Raw genomic sequence first — 23,106 nt, 5'->3', positions numbered from 1 at the left:
TTTTGGGAATTAACAAAATCAGAACGGAACCTAAAGAAGATAAAACAAATTCGATCGGAACTGAAACCATTTTGAAACAAATAGAAAGTACATTTTAAATCCTTGAAGTAGAATTTACAAGCAATATTTTCGTACCAGATACAGATTTTAACATAATTTTTAACCGAATTAAAATGCTTTTATATTGTTGTGTAATATATTTAACAAAATGCAAAATAATTTCAAAATTCTCATCGTAGATATTGAATTAATTTCTATATTGCGCAGCATTTTTCAAAATCCCATGAATTTCGAAATTCTTTTTGAAAAATTTATAAAATCACTTTACTTGTTTATACGATAAACTTAATAAAATTAAGTTGTCACCTGGGAATATCAACACAGTTTTTATATCCAAAGAAAGGAACTTGTATCAGATTTTTAAAAATATACAATACAAACAATGGAGAAATGAAAAATTGACATTGTCAATGTATTAAAAAAATATAAAAAGAAAATACTTTTGCAGAAAAATGCCAATAATTTGATATTAATGTTAAAACTTTAATTTCACTTCAAACATTTTCGCAGCAGTTACCGATATTCAAATGAGTTTTATATACTCCATTTCAGAACAATATTATACGTGTTTTCCCTTATTCAAGAAGTCAAAATTAACTGTAAAAAAGTTCGAAAAATTTGCATTTCAAAATTTTAATATTTAAAAACTCTGCTCTCCGGCTCATGTAGTTTATTCGCAAATAGTTCGTAACATATCGTTCTTTATTAAAAATATGTGTAATTTTTTGGAACAGCTTGAATTTTTTTCAAACAATACCCATTTTTAAGCAATACTCAATGCAAGTTGCATTTAGATTTTCACTTCCAATCATTTTTGAAGCATTTTATTTTCAAATATAATTTTGCAGATGAAACTTAATGGAAATATTAAAGAATTAAGTTCTCTTTTCACAAATAAAAATTAGTTTGAAGATCTTTTTCTCTTTATTGAATAAATCTGTTAAGAGTTCATAAACATTCTTTAATGTATTTACTTTCAAATACATAAATATTGAATAGAATGCTTAATTCTCAAATCAACACTATTGATCATAATTCAAAAACCAATAATTTCACTGGGTTATACACAAATACATACATAACGGCAACAAAAGCTTAACGACAATTTCTCAATTGATTAAATGTTTCATATCGTTAAACAAGTGTTAATTTTAAATAATAAACAAATCTATATAAACAACAAAAAAAAACCAAATAAATAAATTAATTAATTAAACAAAGAATGTTCATTTATTGCAGCTACATACATATCTCGCAGTGATCTAAACTAAACCAGAAAAAAATAAATAAAAATTACATAAAAACTGTTTTTCAAATTAATACAAATTGGAAAATTTAAACAAAAATATGCCCTACATTGCAAAATAATGTGAATGTGAATGGAAATAATAATAAAAACCGAAACTAAAATAAATGTAAAATATAAATATTAAGAATAAATAAAATCTTTCTCACTCCCACCTTTTTATATACAAAACTAAACATGTTTACATTTCATAAACAACCAACAGCAACAACAACTAAGAGTAGCAGAAAAATACAACAACAACAATACCAACAACAAGAAAATCCATGCATGATATAAACAGTTTTGTTTATATATAAAAAAACAACAACAACAACAGAAATTGTGCTTCTTTTATTTACCTCATTTTCCTCTCCTAACAAAATGAAAACTCTCTCAGGTTGTTGTTGTCGATGCTGATGATGATGTTGATGATAATTATTTGTTCATTCTATAGTGGGAGTCTTAAAATGTGCCAAAATAAATAACAACAAAAAAGAGAAATAATAAAGAAATACATACATTGGTATAATAGTGTTTTTGTAATTCTTTCTTGTGTAAGTTTTATACAAAGCAACAATAATAACAAATACACTCGTATGTACGTAACAGTAAATGAAAATAATTAAGCAGAATAAACAGTGTTTACAATTGGTATTCGAAATAAAAAACAAAATTGCAACCAGTCAAATAAAGAAATAAAGGAAAATATCTACAAAATTAACAATGTCGTATCGCAGTACTTATGTAAGTTAATTATTATAGTTATAAGTAGTAACAAGTGTAATGTAATTTCTGTTATTCTAAATGAAATGATTTATTTTAATTACATACTATATTTATATTAATCATACGCCTTAGTTTGGTTACAATTTTGCAAATATTTATTTTTAGTATTATGTGGACAAGTTTTACTGTTAATGTCAAATAAATCACAAAAAACTAACATAAATAAGTTGAAAAAGAGTGTCGGAATAATTTACATTTAAAGTCCAATGTTGAAAATTTGATCCAAATCGGACAATGTTAACCCAAATCACATTGGATCTGAAGTTTGAAAATGCATTTACAAGGGAAAAGATTTGTTTTTTTCACTTTTCTTCAGATTGAATATTCCTTTTCTCATAAAATTATAAGGTATTATAATCTCTATTTAATTATTTTCGAAAAGTAAAATACACTGAAACAATTCATAACGGAAAATCATTTTTTTTTTATTTGAAATTCAGTTTAGTACAAATTGTTGAAGTTCATGATTTTAGGCAAATTATTTGAACAAATAGATATCATCTATCAGTGTTTAGTTACTTATGGAGTAAAAATATTTGCTAATTTTTACTCGTAGATTTTGATTTGAAATTAATGTGAAATAAATTTATCTGCTTATATTATACAGTAAATTACGAGCATAAGTACCAGTTGCTTGAACAAATTATTTTCAAATTTTTCCAACATTTCGCAGTTTTAAACTTATTACGTCAAAAATAATTATAAATTATTTTTATAATAAATTTGGTGGATATTTGAAATTTCTTTGTCTGTAAGTTTTCTATATAACTATACATACTTATGTATATACTTATGTATATCCCAATAAGAATTTTTTTGAAATTCGAAATAAAACAATTGTAATTCCAACCTGGAATTCAGTGTCCAGAAATTGAATTATATTCGAAGGAAACATAAATTAAACTTTTAAAAACTTCAAATTCCAACAAAATGTTGAAGCTTTTTATATAAGTATTTTAAGCTATTTAATACATATTGGGATATTTCTAAATTTGTTTTATATAAAAAGCACTAAAAGTTGTAAATTTCTTAAAAAAATAAGTTTTATATATGTATGACTTAAAAATGCGATATTTTTTAAAATTATTTGCTTTTATTTCGAAACTTTTGTACAATATAAATTTATTCAAAGTATTGGCCATTGTAAGCTATGACCTTTTCCCATCTTGGTATATATTTGGTCAGATTTCTACAAGACAACATCAGCATGAAGTCAACAGATTTTCAAACAGTTAAATATTCTTCGGAAGATGTCTTTAAAAATATATACAAGCTTGTGATTTCCTTCACCCTCTAACCCGCCAACTTTAATCCTTAAGTGCATGATTTTTACTTTTATTTTTCTATAAAGTATCAAATATTTAGTTGATTTTTATTTATTATATTTCCTATAGTTTTAGTTTAATTTAGAATTTCTTTGATTTTTCTGAATTAGAATCTGAATTAGTATCAAGCTTATATTCGTCTAAAATTAAGTGAAACTGGTATGTAGACAATTGTCAACAATATGCATTAAAGGGTTAAAAAGCTAAAAAAAGTTGTCGAATAACAGCCATCAGAAACTAATTTGCAAATTAAGTTTTGGAACCAGGTGCAAAAAGGTGAAGAGCGCCTCAGGGCATTGTGATTTTTTTAAAAAAAATCACACACAAAATTTCACGTGCTAAAATTATGACATCACTCACAAAACAACTGACAGAACAAAAACTAAAAATGCATTTCGACCTTCGAGGGAAATGTTAATAAATCTGTTACAAAAGTCACAGTTAAATTTAAAAAAAAGCAATTTTTTCTAGAAAACAAAAATTCAATATTCAAATTTAAAATCGATTCTTTTTCGCAAATGATGTAGCTTTCATATGATTTTTATCTTTATTATTGCATTATAGGAAAAAACGTTTTGAAAGGGGGCCAGATTTGTGGAACTTCTGAAGAGTAAATATAAGCTTTTTATATAAGTATTTGATATCGGTGAAAACCTTAGGACTTTACATTAAAAACTAAAAAAAATTGTAATATGGTGATTTTTCATGAAGAAAAATATAAAGTTTGCATTAATGTAAAATTTGAACGGTAAAAAGATATCATAACCAAATTTGAAACTAATATAGATCAAAATGTTATTAAATAAATGGAGTTATAATTGAGATCATTCTTTATTTTCAAATACCGAAATTTCTAAAACGGGGAAAATGTGTTCCAAAAACTTAGTTTTTTCTAGAAAAGGGTCCACTGTATGTTAGTAAAAAACTTTGTATGTATTTAAATAACGTATAGGACTATAAAAATATGAAGCCTTTTCGATGATCGGTGCTTTGCGTTTTTAGAATTTTTTACACAAACCTAAAATTTTGTTTAAAAATTGGCCAAGATTTGATAGGGCATTATAAAGATAAAATATATGGACTTAAGAAATACTGCCATTTTTACATCTTTCAATTTTAGGTGCTTCTAACTTTTTATAGGGAGAAGGTAGATGTTATCAAGTTTTTATATTATTTTATTATTCAGAATTTTATAGCAAATATAGCTGATATCTGAAAAACGAAAAAAATATCAAAAAAAAAATGATGTTTACAGCACGTTTTTTTACAATATCGGAATCGGAAATAGAAACTGTCAGTATCAGCATTACATCGGAAACCTAGGATTTTGCTAGCATCTGCAAATTTTAAGAAGTGTATCAAGCTGATTTTCACGGAGTAAATCTTCTAAGTGGCGTATATGATTGGCAGTAGTCTATTTACGTAAAACGAAAACGGCCGATTCGAGAACATGGGTGAGTTCTATACTTCTCTCAAAAGCGTCATCTAACTCATGCAAGCTAGCAAGTATGCCATTGACATACATTTGGGTTTTAAAAAAATTGAGATGCTAACGGACTTCGGTTTTCACAATCTTTGGCCAAGTGTGAAAGAGTTCGAAAAGCTAAATACGGTTCACATTTCACTCCGAATGTAACAGTATTTAACTCATAGTCCTTTATATCAATTTCGGGATTATTGCGGTAAAAGATCCGCTGAAATTGTGTCTGTTCGGAATGAATTAAAATTTAAATTTTCTCAATGTCAGCGTTAAAAACGTAACGAAAGAATCGCCACTTTTGCCTGTAAAACAGAACCGAGTTATAAAATATTATTAAGGCATACGCCATTGGAGGATGGTTTGGAGCCATTAAATACCATACCGGAGTTTAGTGGTCAAATTATCAGGTTTAAATACTGCATGATGCGATAAATAATAAATAGACGCTTTTAAATCAGAGGGATTAACTGATTTGATATGTTTCAAAATACTCGCTTATCACAGTGTCATACTGTGATTTCAATTCCGGGCTTTTTAAAATTCGTGTTTCATTTCTCATGAACTGGTACAGAGCACTGTATCACTTCATTATAAAATACTCGACGAAAGGGCAATGAAACTACATAGCGACCATCAGGGTTTCTATAGTAGACAAATTCTTTGAAACACTTCACCGACGTTGCTGAGGGGTCTTTAGGGTCCATAATGAATACATAACTCGAATACTACTCTGCTTAGCCTATATACAATTTTATGTCAATCGGAACAGCCGGTTAGAAATGGCAGATTAATTTCCAAAATATTTCGATTCTTTTCCACAGCACATTGCCTGAAGGGTAGGGTACACGTTCATATCGACTTAAAAACTGATTATAAGTACACATATATTAAAATTGTTGTTTTTAAACTTCCAAATGTTATTTATCCTAAATTGAATAAATTTTTAAAGACTTTTGCTTTCATCTTCAGTAAATTTGTTTATGTAATAAATGTATTAAATTCAATGACAAGATGTTGCAACCCTTTCCATTTTTTAAATATTTTTTTTTTTAGAAACATGATGATGTTTCGTTTATTTTTATTGTAGTCTTACAAAAACATTTATGTATTAACAAATTACCTCATTAAATTCTGTTAAAAAAAATACAGAGAAAAAACATTAAAAGGAATTATATGATATATTTTTATGATCATGTAAATTTTACTGAGCACACACAAAAATAGACTAAATATTTATAATTGTTAAAAAATATATCGCATGTTATAAAATTTGTTTATTACTTGATTTTTTTAAATACCTTTTTTATGACGTATGTTAAGTTAAACACTCTCTTATATAGATATTTTTATTTTTACACAATTTAACAAAATGTTAAAGAGAATTTGGAATTTACAAGATTTCTAAAAATATCTAAAAAAAAAACAGCCATTATAAAAATTGTATGGAGTTCAAAAATATTTAACTCAAAGTATATTTGGAAAACTAAAGCATGCAGCCAGCCAGCCAGCCATATACTTAGGGGTGAAAGTTGACGGCGAAGTGTTGACAATGACTAAAAAGTGAGATTTATTTAAATCCTTAAACCATGCACAGTGGCACACTTTGAAGAATGTTGAGAAAATCCATTGGCTGTTGTTTTGGATTATAGATATATGATAATTAGTGGTAAAAAAGGGAAGGGTTTAGGGGGAAGAATTCTTTATATCTGTAAATTTAAGACACCTTAATTAATGTATTTAAAAATTATCATTGTTTAAGATATTTACAATATAAATCTATATTACGACATTCTTGAGTCCATTATTTAAAAGTGCATACAATATTTGGCCCACCACTGTGCTCCATACAATGTAAATAAACTAAAATGATCGCCATATCTCTCAGAAACGAACAACTGTTTGCATTTCTTCTGCACACTCACTCACTTCTCACTTTATTTTTACAATTCCACACAGATTCACATTCATTTTTAGCCACTTAATTAATTAAAGATCGTTCCGTTCTTTAGACGCTTTAGTCTACTACATATTTTTTTCATTCTTCCTTCTTATATCCATATAAAATTCAGAATGTATCTACGTATTCATTCATTCATTTAGATACAGAGATACACATACAATAAATTGTGTGAAAATGGGAGCGAGTGAGGAGAGAGAGTGTTTTTTTTAATAGACTCTTGCCTGCACTGATCGCATATAATTTGGGCGCATTTTTAATAAGAAGATGTGAATATCTAGTGTGATGATTTCCTGTATGAAATGCCATTTTCATATTAAAAAAAATAGAAAAGTATAAATTTATAAATATTTGTGTGTGCATTTGTTGCAGCACTCATATTGCTGTAATATTTATTTGTCTGTTGTATATTCCAAATTTAATTAATAGAGTAGAGGTGGTGCTGCTTGTGGCAGGCAGACTTTTATTTTCTCAGTTTTTTTTTTTAATTTTTTGTATATTATTTTTGTTTTTAGGATTTAGAACGTGTGTCATTGCTTAAATTATGGTTTATTTTTAAAAAAATATTCCAAAATTAGAATAATAATGTAGAGAGAAGATAAAAAAAGAATTTGATAAATTATAGAGTGTTATAAGTATATATTTCCTCAGTTTGATTTTTTTGTGTTTTTTCAATTAAAGAAATACTTAGTTTAAAGTGGAAATTATAGACTTTTTTAGAATATCATTTATTTTTATATATCCTGTAGTAAGTTATTATTGAGATTAAGTCTTATCGAAAGTGAAAGGTTGATAAATTACGTCTACATTTGCTATTTAACATGTTCAAAGCAAGCACACAACCCTCTAGTTCTATATGTGACAATGCACAGTGGCTTAGACATTACAAGGTTACCAAATTTAACCGCTTTTGCCTTCTAAATATTCGAATTTACTTTTTTTCATGTTTCTACTGGACCTAAAAATGCGGTATTTTTTCAAAATTTTTTATTTTGAAACATTTTGACAATATAAATTTATTAAAATTATTTTAGTTTTTTTACTTTCCTAAGCCTGGTTTTTTAGATAATAACGGATCCAAATCTTTCCCGATTTGCGTGAAATGTATTTTTTTTAATTAAAAACAAATTTAGTAATATTTTTTTTTCTTAAATAAAAAAGTATTTTATCGTATTTTTTTTTTTTCGAAAATAGTACTTTTTTTTTTAAATTAAACAGAAAATAAGAAAAGTATAAATAATTGCCTAACTCACAATTGGTCTCGTAGTAAAATAAAATAATTTTATAAAATTTTGAGACGTCATTTACCTTAAAAGCTAAAAAAATTATAATATGGTGATTTTCCACGAAGAAAAATATAAAAGTTGAATTAATGTAAAATTTTAACGGTTAAAGATATAATAACAAAATTTAGAGATAATGTAGATCCAAGTGTCCTTAAATTAATGGCATTTTAATTTTTGAAATTTTTTTATTTTAAATACCGAAATTCCTAAAAGGGGGAAAATATGTTCTAAAAACTGAGTTTGTTTAGAAAAGTGCCTACTGTGACGTTATTTACCGTGCGATAGTAAAAAAAACTTTGTAAGTATTTAAGAAACATATAGGGTTATACAAATATGGAGCATTCTCAAGGATTAGTGCTTTGACTTTTTCGAATTTTTTACTCAAACCTAAATTTTTTTTTTAAATTGGCCAAGTTTGGATAGGCCTGGTGAAGACTAGGTCCTCTCAAGGGAGCCAAATTTTATTTTACACGCTTTTGCATAAAGTTTTCCTTCCGGGTCATATAAAAATTGTATATAGTCCAGAAGAAATCTTTTTTTTTACAAAAGAAAAAATATATGGTCTTTTTTGGGAAAAAAACGTAAAAAATACGGCCCCTTTTACATGTTCCAACTTTTTATAGGGACCAGATAACTGTTAGCAAGTTTTATTTATTATATTTAGAATTTTATCATTAATATAGCTGATATTTTAAAAATAAATTTGGACCCTCCGTAGGCCCACCATATCTAAAAAACCAAAAAAGATCGAGCAAAATTAAAAAAAAAATCAGTAAACCTAAATATCTCTTCAACTAATAGAGATAACCTACATATGGACTATTTATATTTTAAGTTTCAGCTCATTCAGTTCATAAATGGATTTTTGACGATTTTTTTAAAAAATTTGTGACCCGAGGTGATCAACTTTGAGGGGCCACGCACTGACCCCCATTAGCGCTACAAAGCTGAACAAACGTAAATCAACTCGAAAACACCTCAGCTCCAATCATGTGGAATTTTGTAACAATATATCCAATACTTCCCGAGATACCGAATTATTTCCAAAAAAAAAAGTTTCTTAACCACTGTGCAACGCTACGACATCAATTGTGAATTGGACAAATGTATTTATATTTTTCTGAATGGTAGCATTTCGGGAAATATTTTAAAAGCTAACTAATATCAGAATTCGTATTACTATGTGGTTCAGAGCCTTCAGAAGTGGACCTATTTTTTATGTAAATTTAAACTTTAGACAACATTTTTTATAATCGCACAGCTGCTTTAAAAAAATTAAAACCTCTTTTCTATGGTGCGATTCATAAACAAAACTGTTATTAAATTTTTTAATTCTTACAAATTTTATAAATTTTCGGAAAGATGACAAAATTTCCTTCACGTTGTTATAAAATCGAATAGAGAATAAAAATTTGACATCATTTTTAATTTTTGATATACCATAGGTGCTCTCCACTTTGGGGCATTGTGCCTCGACACCACCTTATGTTTTAAGCTCAAATTAAAAACTTAAACTTATCAACACCTCCTAAACAAATCTTATTAAGTTCTGGCTGTCCGTTTAGAAGTTACAGATTTATTTCTACTGTTTTTTCAGTTCCCCCACTGTGCGTTGTCATGATGGAATATTACGGTATTCTGGGAGTTTTCGGCCAATGCTCGCTTCAAACGAATCAATTGCGTTCGGTACAGGATCCCTGTGATGGTCTGGCCAGTTTTCAGCAGCTCATAATAGATAGGACCATTTTGCTACAAGCGCCATAGATATTTGGCTTTGGTGTCGATTCGGCTGGTTGGCCGAGCTTTATATAAGATTTCTAACGCTTAACGTAATCGTAATAGATCCATTTTTCTTCTCAAGTAATGATTCTGTGCAAAAATGATTTTCTTTTATATCGTTCAAGCATCATTTCGGACATGCAAAATTTTCTTTCAAGGTCTCTCGGCTTCAATTCGTATGGTATCCAATTTCCCTGCTTTTGGAAGAATCCTGCTGCTCGCAAACATTTTGAAATTGCTGATTGAGTAGCTTCAATGATTTTGAAAATTATTGTAGAGTTTTACAACAATCTTCATGGAGAATGGCTCCAATTGTTGGTCATCAAACTTTTTTGGCTGGCCAGGGCGATCTTGTCTTCCGAGGTTAGAGCAGAGGTGTTTTCGAGTTGGTTTACAGTTGTTTGGCTACGTAGGCGGAATGGGGGCGTTGACATTTTTGAAAGAAGGCAAGGTTTGTGGAGCTTCTGAAAAATAAAGAAGGCTCCAACTTTGTGAGATACCGAATTATTTACCCAAAAAAAAATGTTTCTAAACCACTGTGTGAGCGCTGTTTAATAGGATCTCATGTGAGGATATTGCATTTTTCTTTAAGTGATTTCTGCAGGAGTTGTCATGGTGAGGACGAGTTGGTAAACTGCTAAACTGATCTGTCTTTGTCCTGCTCTCTCGGGTATTTGGACTGCGATATAAAAGGGTGGGTCAATATGTTGAGGACCTTTTCAATTTCCCGGCTCTTAACTGAAAAGATAACACTGCTCCGGTCAATAGGCATCTGTCAGTTTGTGTTTGACAGCCATTGATAGCAGACTACCTCATGACTAGAAAAGAAATTGGGAAAAATTTAATAGAAAGTTGATAACAACACACAGGCGGACAGACAGACAGACAGTCATGGGTATATCGACTCCGCTATCTATAACGATTCGGAATATAGAAATTTAAAAGTCATAAGGATTTAATTTTCATATATTTAAAACAAAAACAAGTAAGATATTATGGTCGGTTAAGCCCGACCAAGCCCATATAATACCCTACACTAAGAAACTGAGTAAAAACATTTTATTTTCGTGAATGATTTTCGGAATCGTCCTTGGGCCGAAAAAATTCTATGTACCAAATTGTAACGCATTATTTTAGTCTGCAAGGGATGTTATTTTTCAAAATTGAAACATACAATTCTTTCATTTAATAATTTTGCTAAATTTGAGAGGAAAAATAAGGTTTCTTGTAAAGTTTATTGTAACGTTTCTTAAATATCTATCAATAAATTGCTTTTAATTGCAATTTCTTCGTTTATTAACACTTCGAAGTCATAATTATACAAATTTCATTCAAATAATCTTTGATCAATCACTGCCGCCACCATCTTAACATTAACAGCCAGAATGGTAACTAACTACATGTCTCTTGATGTTGCAGCACAAAAAATGTTTATGTTGCATTATTTACATTTTAACATATTAACACATGTACAAATTTATTTTCATTTAAACCTTGAATCAATATACAAAATTTCTCTTGTTTTTTATGTAAATAAATTTTAACAAAAAGTTGAAATATGTATAAACAATTAAACAAAAAAAAAAAGTTTAAACTAACAATAAAGTTGTACAATGTTCATTTATTTAGTGTAGATTTGGGTATGTGAACTATATATTTCAATTAAAATGTAGTTTACAACTAAACAAATAGAACTTTTTAACAAAAATATTATTTTAAAGCATTGCACTAGGGGAAAATGGAAAAAATAAGCAATGAACACAAGACAATTACTGCTTTTTTTATTTGCTATTGTTTGCTCTAGCACAAGCTTTGTAATGTCAAATAAATAGTGGGTAAAAATATCGCCAGCAATTGTCAATGCAAGGTGGAGTAGGGTGAGTTTATTACAAGATTTCTTGGATAAATGAAGATTACTGATCACGGTTAGCCTAATAATTGATACCAGTTCTAGATCCAAAAGTCCAAATTAGTAAGTATCTGCTGTTTAACAATAATTTAGACTTCTTGGCAAATCCCAAATATGTGCCAAATAATTCTTGTTTTTTTTTATTTATTTTAAATTATTTGTTTATGAATTCGTCTTTCTTTCAAAATACCCACAATTTATCTAAAGAATAACAAAAAATTAACACAAAAATTGCGTAAAATGTTTGCGTTTGATTTATACAAACACATTTTTTCCCCTATTTTATTCTTTTAGCAATATTTTCTTCATTTCAAAACATGTGTTAATTTTTGTACTTTACTCTTTGTAGTCTAGATAGATTAATGTTTATGCATGTATGTACATAAGTAGATTTTTGTTTAAATAGTTTGAAATTTATTTTGTCGGTTTTTGTTTAAAACACAAAAAAAAAATTAAAAAAAAAAATTATTGCAAAAATGAAATAATGACGCAAGTTGTGTAGTTCGTATACAACGTTGTGGGTTTATTGCCAACTTGATTTCAAAATATTTACTTTAGAAAATACCCATAACAATAAAGAAGAATTAACAAAATATTGTGTAAAATAATTATTTTTACAACAAATCTAATATTTTACTAAACACTTGACGGAGGATTACATAGATTTTTTTTTTGGTTGATGGCGGAATACTGTATTTTGTTATTGTTTGAATATTTGAATCAGCTTTATTTTTAAATGTCTGCAGTTGCTTCCTTCCGTATTAATATGTTGAGAGACTGCAACCTATATAATTCCCAGTTAACCAACCAATTACTTGTCCATCTGCATTATTTATACAGCACAACTCATTCCCATCTTGGATATTGAACTCGGTATAGAAAATGTTCTGCAACAAGATAAATTATAACTCAAGTACCCCAGTTCCGATCCCTCTCATTTTTCGTTGAATTTCATGCAGTGATAAGAAATTGATTTATATGAAGTTTGAAGACTTTCACAATTATAGTACTCCAGATATTCGAAAATAACTATTTCCTTTGTATGATATCCCGCCCATTTTCAGCTAAACTCCGTAGAGTTATAAGAAATTAATGTTTTCAAAGTTTAAATACTTTTGCAATTTTAGTTCTTCAGATATTGGAAGAATCCAATACTACCCATGTAAAATGCTAAGGATACTCATCGGAAAAAGTCTGAAGACTTCCACAATTATAGCTTTCCAGATGTGTGAAAATAACTATTTACTTTGTATGGGTGGTGTCACAGCCCCTGTTCCGATCCGTCCCGTCCCGTTTTCGGTTAAACTTCATTCAAACTTCGATTCGTGTAAAGTTTGAATGTTGTCAAAATTATAGTTCTGCAGATATACGAAAATAACTATTAATTTTGTATGGATGGTGCCACGCCCATTTATACAATCCAGCCTATTTTGAGGCAAGCCAATTGTACCATTGTACACTACAATGGTACCGAAGTAAATCCTGTGAAGTTTTGCGACTTTCACAATGATAGTTCATCAGATATTCCATAATATCTATTAACTTTGAATGGGATTAAAATTTTAAAATAAATAAGTACGAGAGCTATATTTGGCTGTGCCGAATATTATATACCCTTCACCAAATTATACTTCAAAATACAAATTTTAAATATTTTTTAGGTAAACAAAATTTGTTTTTTTTCAAAGTTTTATTTCCATTTTTTGGAAAAAAAAATTTTCGAATTGTTTTTAAAATTTTTTTTTTCAATTTTTAAAAGTTTTTTTTGTTTTTTCATTTTTTTTTAATATTTAGCAAAAAAAATTCGGCTTAAAAAATATTATTTCTGATTTTGACCCATTGTAGGTCCAACTTACTTTGGTCTTATATACGTCGTTGCAAAGGTCTTTGAAATATCTATCATTAGATAGGTTGTCTATATCAATGACTTAGTAATCTAGATATATGTAGGTCAAAAATCGAGGTTGTCCTGGTTTTTTCCTTATATCTCAGCCATTTGTGGACCGATTTCAAATAGCATAGGAGTTATTGATGTATGAACCGTTTATGTAAGCTATTTGGGGGCTTCGGAAAGTTGATTTCAACAGCCAGATAGACGGACATGGCCTCCGCTATCTACATGGCCTCCGCTATCTATTCGATTTTTCTTTTGTTCGAATAAAACGAATAATTCGAATAAGAGATTTTAACTTGTTCGAATAATTCGATCACACGTTTAAAATTAATCGAATTATTCGAATAATTTAATTTTTTTAAAAATAGTAAAGAATGATGTTTTGATGTCGGATTTTTAATATTTGTTTGTTAAAGAAAAACAAAAAATAACGCTAAAGTTAACAATTCAGGTATTGATAATGTTAAAAAACATTCGAAAATAAAGTCCATCATTAAATTTTCAACTGAAATATTCTCATCAGATTAACTCCCGAACAATCTACAAAACAATTGACTAGCAAACCCCTTTTTCCGTTTTGGAGCTATGCTTTAAAAAATTTGAGCTAGTTGGACATAATCCTAAATTCAAATACAATATAAACGTATTAAGAACTTTTTTATGTCGTTCATTAATTCGGGTTTTAAATTGAGTAACTAATTCTTTAGTTAATTAATTATTCACTATTTCTAAATTATTTATAACTAATTGTATTATACATCAAGCTCTATCAACGTTGTCGAATCTTTGCTTAATAAAGTGGTCTTGGGGAATTACACAATAAAGGGAATCTGTCCAAAGTTTGATATCATTGTCAGTGAACGTGGCTAATTTGAAGTCAGGCAGTGTATGATTGACGCATTTACAAATACGCAAAAAGTTTATTACCATGTTAGACAAAGATATTCAAAATCATGTATAAGACGAACTCCATGCTTTTCTTGCAACAAAACATTAGTTTGCAATATTTGTGTTTATCATTCGATTTATTAAAAATTTTGGAACACTTACGTACGCGGTTAATAACATCACATATATATATATATTTTAAAATCATGGCCTTCATCTATTTCAATGTAATCATTATAAATATCATCCTCAACATCACTTTCGACGACCGTTTCAAAATCACATTCTCCACCACATTCATCTCCACTTTAATCTAAGTTAAAATTTTGATTATTAATTGCGATTCTTCTAATATTTCGCTCGCGAAATAACAAATATTTTATTCCGTACCTTTTATTTTCATTGGTTCAAATCCTAAGTTAAAAATTTTGAAAGATTTGTTTTTAGAATTGCAACTTCTTGCAGTAATATTTATATATTTATAGAAGGAGAATTCGGAACACTTTGTCTCTTTGTCTTTAGTTATTTGTCCAATTTCAGAAACAATACAATTTTTGTGAGTCATTATTACTTACTTAAATTTGAAATTATGAAAAATTTTAATTAATTTAATAAATTTAAATATAATATATAAATATAAATTTCATTCAAACCAATCTAAATATTTAGAAGTTACAGATTTATTTCCCTCTTTTTTCTCTATACCACTGTGTGTCGCTTACGATAAAATTTGTTTACTGTAAAATGTAAACATTGACTTACGATAAAATCTTACCCCCTATATTTTTGATGTTATTAACAATTTTGATATTCTGAGAACGCTAAAACATCAGTCGGTCCATACAATTTTAATTTCTGCAATAAAACAAAAATTTTAAAAATGTCGCTTACGATAATTTGGCGCTAAGGGCTCGATATATGAACATTTATTCGTTTTAATCGATTATTCTACATAAAATTTTTCGAATTATTCGTTATTCGAAAATGGCCATTTTTAAATTGTTCGAATAATTATTCGTAAGAAATTATTCGATTAATCGAACGATCATTAGTCGAATGAATACCCTAATATATACTTTATATGGTCGGAAATTAATAACGGAATGACAAACATATATGTACCCTTCTCACGAAGGTGAAGGGTATAAAAATAGTTTATTGGTCGTTCGAAATGTATAGGAATATACGATAAAAATTTCAAGAGGATCGGATCAGTGGTTTAGCCTCCTATAAGGTACAAACAAACAAAACAGACATAAATATGAATAAACACAAAATTCCTAATTTTAAACTTTTGAAAAGATACTTTCTAAATACCTATTTTTGTGACTATAGTGAGCTAAATTAAAAATGTTTTCTTTTTTTAACAAATATTCAATGTTTAAAAACTTCCGTTTTTCCCCTTTTTCCCCTCTATGGTCCAAGTTGTGAAATCACAATTATCGAAATAACAATAAAATCGGTTCAGCCGTTTAGTATTGATTGTTTAAGAACTAAATGTATAAATTTTACCGGTTTCCCCCCTGTTTATCCCTTTCTGGTTCATTTATTTATTGAAAACAGAGATAGCCTATTGACGCTTCCAAGTAAAGATATATCTACGTTCCAAATTTGAATAAAATCGGTTCAGCCGTTTAGGCGTGATTCTCAAACAAACAAGCAAACTTACAAATAAATTTATATATTTGTATGGATATGGTTTGAGGAAGGGCTGTGACAATTTTTTCTTGATTCCGCATTAAACCTCTTACTTAACTAGACTATAAATGTACTGAAATACTTAAAATGGACTGCACCATTTCCAATTGTATTTCAGAAATTTCCATTTGTATTCCTATTAGAATTTTCTGAAATATGTACAATTAGAAATTTCTTAAATGCATTTAGTATATTCTGAAATTCAACAAGAAACTTTTGAAATACAATTGAAAATGGTGTAGTTGTGATAGAAAACCGTGAAAATGATTATAAACAAATTACTATAACTTTTGAACTCATGGGAATCCAATTTTGTAGTTTTCACATAAATAGTACCTAATTATAATTCTGTTGTCTATTTGGTGTAAAAAACTAAGAATACAAATCTATAGTTTTGTGATATCCAAGGACAAGGGACATATTCCAATTTTTATAAAATATTTGTTAACCCCCTAGCCGGCAAACTTTAAAAAGCAAAAAAAATTTGTCGAATAAATTTTTTTAGGTTAATTATGGCCCAATAAACTCAGAACAGCTATCAGAAACTAATTTGCAAATAAAGTTTAGGAACCAGATGCAAAAAGGTGAAGAGTTGCCGGTTTAGGTGTAAAAAAACAATAAGATATAAACATTAATTATGATACGATTTTATTGAAAAACTAATGAAACAGATACAAAAAGTAAGAAAATATGTTTCACTTTCTACGATGATACTCATAAAAACATATGCATATCTTTTTTGCCAACCATATTGTCATAACGGATGTCATTAATTGGATGTTTTGCTTTTTCGCCAACTTTTGAATTTCCTGGCTGTGGATGTTCTTGTGGAGTACCAACCGATCATGAGTCAAGGCGGATAATTTAATCCGTGTGCGGTCTCTATCTGCTATTCCTATCATTTATATAAAATAAATATAACAAAAAATTAAAATTTAGCCTCAACCCGCAACAGTGCCCTGAGGCACCCCTTAGTTTTTGCGTTCTCAACACACTTTTTTCATTCATAGACTGAAAGAAGAATATCTTAACTTTAAAAAAAATTTCGAATAGATCGGGCAACTAAAAGTTAGTAAAACTTTGATTTAAAAAAAAATCACACACAAAATTTCACGTTCTAAATCACAAAACAGCTGACAGAACAAAAACTAAAAGTCAGACTGCATCTCGACCTTTGAGTGATATGTTAACAAATCTGTAACTAAAGTCACCGTTAAATTTAAAAAAAAAATTATAATTGCTTTTTGAGATAATAGGTGTTTTGTAATGCATGACTTGAGGTCCTCTTGGTGATTAGAGGGTTAAGGTAAAAGTGAATCCTTTCAAAAGAAGCGTTCCAAAGTTATTCCATCGCGAGCATAATTTTCGAATATCCATCTTTAGAGGGTCTATAAAATATGAACCATATACGATTGGGGCCAAGTTTATATGCCATAAAATGGGCATTTAAGAATAGAATACATGATTTGAATTTTAACAAAATCAAACAAGAAAGAAAATTAAAACAATACTTCTGAGTCGAAATATTTTGAAATTAACCAACATAAATACTTTCAAAATTAAAACTTCAATATCATTCAAAGTCTAAAAGATAATTCAGTGATATTAACAGGTTAAAAAATTTAATTTTCTGAAAATATATGTCCGTCTCTACAATTCTATTGTACATTATTTTGCAATCTGCCCTGTAGTTTAGAAAATACTAATTTATTACAATTTTATGCTTGATAATGATGATGTCTCCTCATCTAATTTCCCCCATTTTTTAACTCATTCAAATTCAATGTCAATTATTACGTTGACAATATTTGTTTACTAGATAGACTAGACTAAAATGTGTATTATAATTTAAAACAAACACTATTGTTTCTAAATTTATTTCATTCATAATATAATTTTGTTTAACATATTTTATGATTTAGTAATATTTTAAAATGGCAAACAGATGTACATACATGTGTATATTTTCAAACAATTTTCATGATTTAAAATTTTTTGGCACAAATTCATTGATTTCAAAAGATACCATGAAATTAGAATCTGTGTGTGAGTTGTATCTTGAAAAATAATTCAACTAATATAAAACATTCGCGTGCCATAATTTGTGGTTTATTTTAACAATATTTGAATTTAAAAATATTTTATTAATTTTCATTTAAATTTTTATACCCTACAGCCAAAAATATTAGTCTAATATCTATATTGGATACACTTTATGAATCGATTAAATGATGTCCGTCCGTCTGTCTGTCCGGTTGGTAGCATTTTTAAAGATATTTAGTACATGCATTTGATTTGGTTGAAATCGGTCCATCATTTCACCTGGCCTCCATTCAAATTTCCTCCCGAAATAAGACTTTATCGATCATAAATATTTAATTTAAATAGGTATCTACACAGATTTGCTACTAAATATTTAGTGATCGGTCCTTAGTTTCCTCATATGCTCGGTATAGGTTACTATATGGTCGTGCTAGACCGAATATATTTTCCTACTTTTTTATGGATTTCTTTCGTGGTATTGTTATAGGAATATTTGATATTTAAACTCAAATTTTATTTTTAAAATGACATAATAATGAAATAATATTTTATACATTTTGTGTGATATTTACTATATTTTTTTTGTATAATTTAATAGCTTGAACTTTGTTATTCAAGTTTCTTAGAAATGATTTAATAAATTTTCTCAGTTTGAAAGAATATTAAGAAAAAAAAACAGCAACATTTATGGGTTTTTGTTTAAATTTTTGTTTTGCCAAACAATAAATTTGTTTAGAATCAATGGCGTGAAATTAGACAGCGGGTAAAATTATCGTTCAGTCAGACGTGTCTGGGATCTGGCTGTAAGAAAAAATAAATTAGAAAATAAATAAAAATGTGTATTTAATTAAACAAATATTTGGCTAATGTTTATTTTAGTTTCAGTAATAAATGGTATTTTTTAAGCCCTATATAACTTACGAAAGGGTTAACTGTCAAATTAACTGTCATAATGAGATCACTTTCGACGTTTATGATCAGTACACTCTGGAAAATCATAGTGAATAGATTGACGCTTGAACAATGCTACCAAATTTTTAAAATTTATTTTGAAAATCAGTCATCGATTCGCGCAACATATAGACGACTGTTTTATAGCAAAATTGTGTTCAAGGATGAGGCTAATTTTTGGCTTATTTGGTGTTTGACTGCGGGATTTATAATAGATGGCGTATCTTTTGAACACGGTTTTTGTTTTTAATAAATTATATGTCATTTTGAAGGGTACATATCGAGCCCTTAGCGCCAAATTATCGTAAGCGACATTTTCAAATTTTTTTTTTATTGCAAAAATTAAAATTTTACGGAGCGAGTGATGTTTTAGCGTTCTCAGAATATCAAAATTGTTAATAACTTCAAAATTATAGAGGGTAAGATTTTATCGTAAGTCAATGTTTACATTTTACAGTAAACAAATTTTATCGTAAGCGACACATAGTGGTATAGAAAAAAGAGAGGGAAATAAATCTGTAACTTCTAAACGATTAGATTGGTTTGAATGAAATTTCACAGAGCTGTTCAGTTTAATTTCTGAATGTGGACCTCATGGGCCCACCAGGGGCGCGACCAAGGGTCCTCAAAGTAGGACACCTCGGGTATGTTACATTTTTAAAACGATCCTATTTCTTCGTTTGTGCTCCGATTTCAAAAAAATTAGAATCTTTTCATCGAACGCTACAAAAGACCTAGTCGTAGCTATCAATTATATCTTATAGCTTAGGAGATATTCGCATTTGAAAATTAAATTTTCAAAAGTTTTACCCAGCCTATTCCAGTTTTTTGATAACAGCGTATCCAAATATTTTCCGATTTTCCCCAGTTTTCCTTCATTAGACTAACAACATATGTATGTGTCAAATAGAAAAAGAAGTGTTTAAAAATAATAACTAAGTCCAAAGTTATATGCATTTTAATTTAAAAAATTTTAAAAAGCTATTTTTCGCTATTTTTTTGGGAAAAAAGAACTTTTTTTCTTTTTAAGTTATCGCAAAAAAATTCTAAGAGGAACACCGATTTTTTATGTAAAATTCTCAAATCGCATATTCGATATCAAAATATAGTAACCGATTTTAGATGGCTTTTAATTATTTTATAAAGGGTTCCGATAACTCAGACCCTGGTATGGATATTATAGCCAAAAAAATAAAAATTTCCATTTTTGGGATTATTTAAAATTTTTTGGGAATTGCGGGATTGCTGATAATAAATTTCAAAATTCGTTTTTATTTTTCCATTTTGAATAGAAAATTTTAAATAAGTGTGAAATTTCATTAAAAACTATTCATAAATAAATATTTTATTTCAATTCGAAAAATGTTTATCTATGCAAAAATTCAATAAAAAACATGAATTTTTAATTGTCAAAAGTTATAAATATTTTTGAAAAATTGACAAATAGCTTGAACGAAATTATATTATATCGCATCATAATATTTTTAATTCTATGTATAAATTTCAAAATAATCGAAAAAACCTTCTCCAGTAAAATTTGTGTTTTGTCGCTAACGATAATTTGCCGCTAAGGGCTCGATATCTGTGATTTATTCTCCTTTAGCTATTGAACATTATAGTGTAACAACAAAGTTTTTTTGGCTTCGAAAATATCGAATTTTGTGCCAACAAAGCTTCATATGCGGGAAGTTTTGCTTTACTTCTTCCGAAGCTTATGGTGAATGTGTTTCATCGGTTTCAATGTGATGGTGATTTTGACACAGAAGACAATGATCGTCAGCCAAAAATGTTTGAAGACCAAGAATTAGAGGCATTACTCCATGAAGATTGTTGTAAAACTCAACAAGAGCTTGCAAAATCATTGGGAGTTACAAATTGAAGCCGAAAGACCATGAAACACGATTATGCATGTCCGAAATGATGCTTGAACGTAATAAAAGAAAATCATTTTTGCACCGATTCATTATTTGCGATGAAAATAACCCGAAGTGTAAGAGATCGTACCGTCAACCAGCCGAATCGACACCAAAGCTAAATATCCATGACGCTAAGGTAATTCTCTGTATTTGGTGGTAGAAAAAGGGAACCTGTACCGAACGGCACTGATTCGGTTGAAGCGAGCATTGGCCGAAAAACTCCCAGAATATGCGGGTACTTCTCAACCCGCATATTCTGGGCGTTTTTCGGTGATTTTGACAGCCCAGCAAAAAATGTTCGAAGACCAAAAATTACAGTCATTACTCCATGAACATTGTTGTCAAACTCAACAGGAGCTTGCAAAATCATTGGGAGCTAGTCAATCGGCTATTTGAAAACGTTTGCGAACAGCAGGATTCATCCAAAATCAGTGAAGTTTGGTACCATACGAATTGAAACTGAGAGACCTTGAAATACGATTTTGTATGTCTGAAATGCTCCTTGAACGCTATAAGAGAAAATCATTATTTGCGATAAAAAATGGATCCATTACGATCACCCGAAGGAGGAAAAGGACTATGAGCTACTGTTTCGTTCGAAGCGAACATTGGCCGAAAAACGCGAAGAATATGCGGTTTGACACGGAATACAAAGATTGCCCAGGCCAACCAAAAATGTTTGAAGATCCAGAATGAGAAGCATTACTCAATGAAGAATGCTGCAAAACTCAACAAGAGTTTAATTATTGAGAGCTACTCAAGCAGTAATTTCAAAACGTTTACGGGCAGGATTCATCCAAAAGCAGGGAAATTTGGTACCATACGAATTGAAGCCAAGAGACCTTGAAAGACGATTTTGCAGGTCTGAAATGATGCTTAAACTCTATAAAAGAAAATAATTTTGCACCAAATCATTACTTGCGATGAAAAATTTACACATTACGATAACCTGAAGCGTAAGAGATCGTATGTGAAACCCAGCCAACCAGCCGAATCAACAATAAAGCTAAATATCCATGAATATCCATGACACTAAGGTAATGCTCTGTATTTGCTGGGACCAAAAGGGCCAGGCTATCAAAGGGAATCTGTACCGAACGCAACTCACTAGCTTTATATTCCAGACCTTGCCCCGTCCGAATACAATTTGGTTCGATCGATGCAGAACGCTCTCTCTGGGATACACTTCACTTTGCAACAGGGTATCCGAAATCGACTTGAAAAATTAATCGTTTTGAGCAAAAAATTAATCAAAAATTAATCCGGAGCGAAGATCGTTATTTCAAAATATGGATGACATTGATGTGGTTTCAACAGGATGGCGCAACGCGCCATGCGACGATCTCAACCATTGATTTATTGAAATCAAAATTTGGCGATAACTTCATTTCAATAAATGGACCTGTCAATTGGTCTCCAAGGTCGTGCGATCGATTATTTTCTGTGGAGCCATGCGATTTCATCGGCTTATGATGATAAACCAGCATCAATTGCCGCGGTTTACAAGCTGGTGGCATCATCGGAGATCGTTACCGCACCATGATCAATGATTTTTGCTTGAAAATATGGTGGTGTCAACACGATGGAGGTATGAACCATATGGCGACAGCAACCATCGATTTATTGAAATAAAAATTTGGCGATAACTTGATTTCGAGAAATGGACTCCGATTCGATCACTGGTTTATGCTGACAAACTAGCAACAATTGACGCCTTGGAGGTCAACATTGTACCTGTTATTCGTGAAATACAGTCATCAATGCAATTTTGTTATTTCAAGTTCTATCGGTCTTTAAATAAAACCCTTTGTACGTACTTATTTATAGAAACTTGTGTATATATTAG

The 23,106-nt window shown here is 29.2% G+C and overlaps 1 protein-coding gene across 1 annotated transcript in view; it reads left to right on the top strand.

The window, feature by feature from the left end:
* The first annotated feature begins 1,299 nt into the window (after positions 1–1,299).
* Positions 1,300–23,106, top strand: part of Fhos (Formin homology 2 domain containing) — a 220,134-nt gene continuing 198,327 nt past the window's right edge. The window contains exon 1 of the mRNA XM_065505007.1: positions 1,300–2,092. Within this exon, the coding sequence (XP_065361079.1) occupies positions 2,072–2,092 (21 nt within the window). The 5' untranslated portion in view covers positions 1,300–2,071. The remainder of the gene's footprint in view (positions 2,093–23,106) is intronic.

The sequence above is a fragment of the Calliphora vicina genome, chromosome 3 (genome assembly GCF_958450345.1).
Source record: "Calliphora vicina chromosome 3, idCalVici1.1, whole genome shotgun sequence".
Classification (NCBI taxonomy): Eukaryota; Metazoa; Arthropoda; class Insecta; order Diptera; family Calliphoridae; genus Calliphora; species Calliphora vicina.
This window is presented reverse-complemented; position numbering and strand designations above follow the sequence as displayed.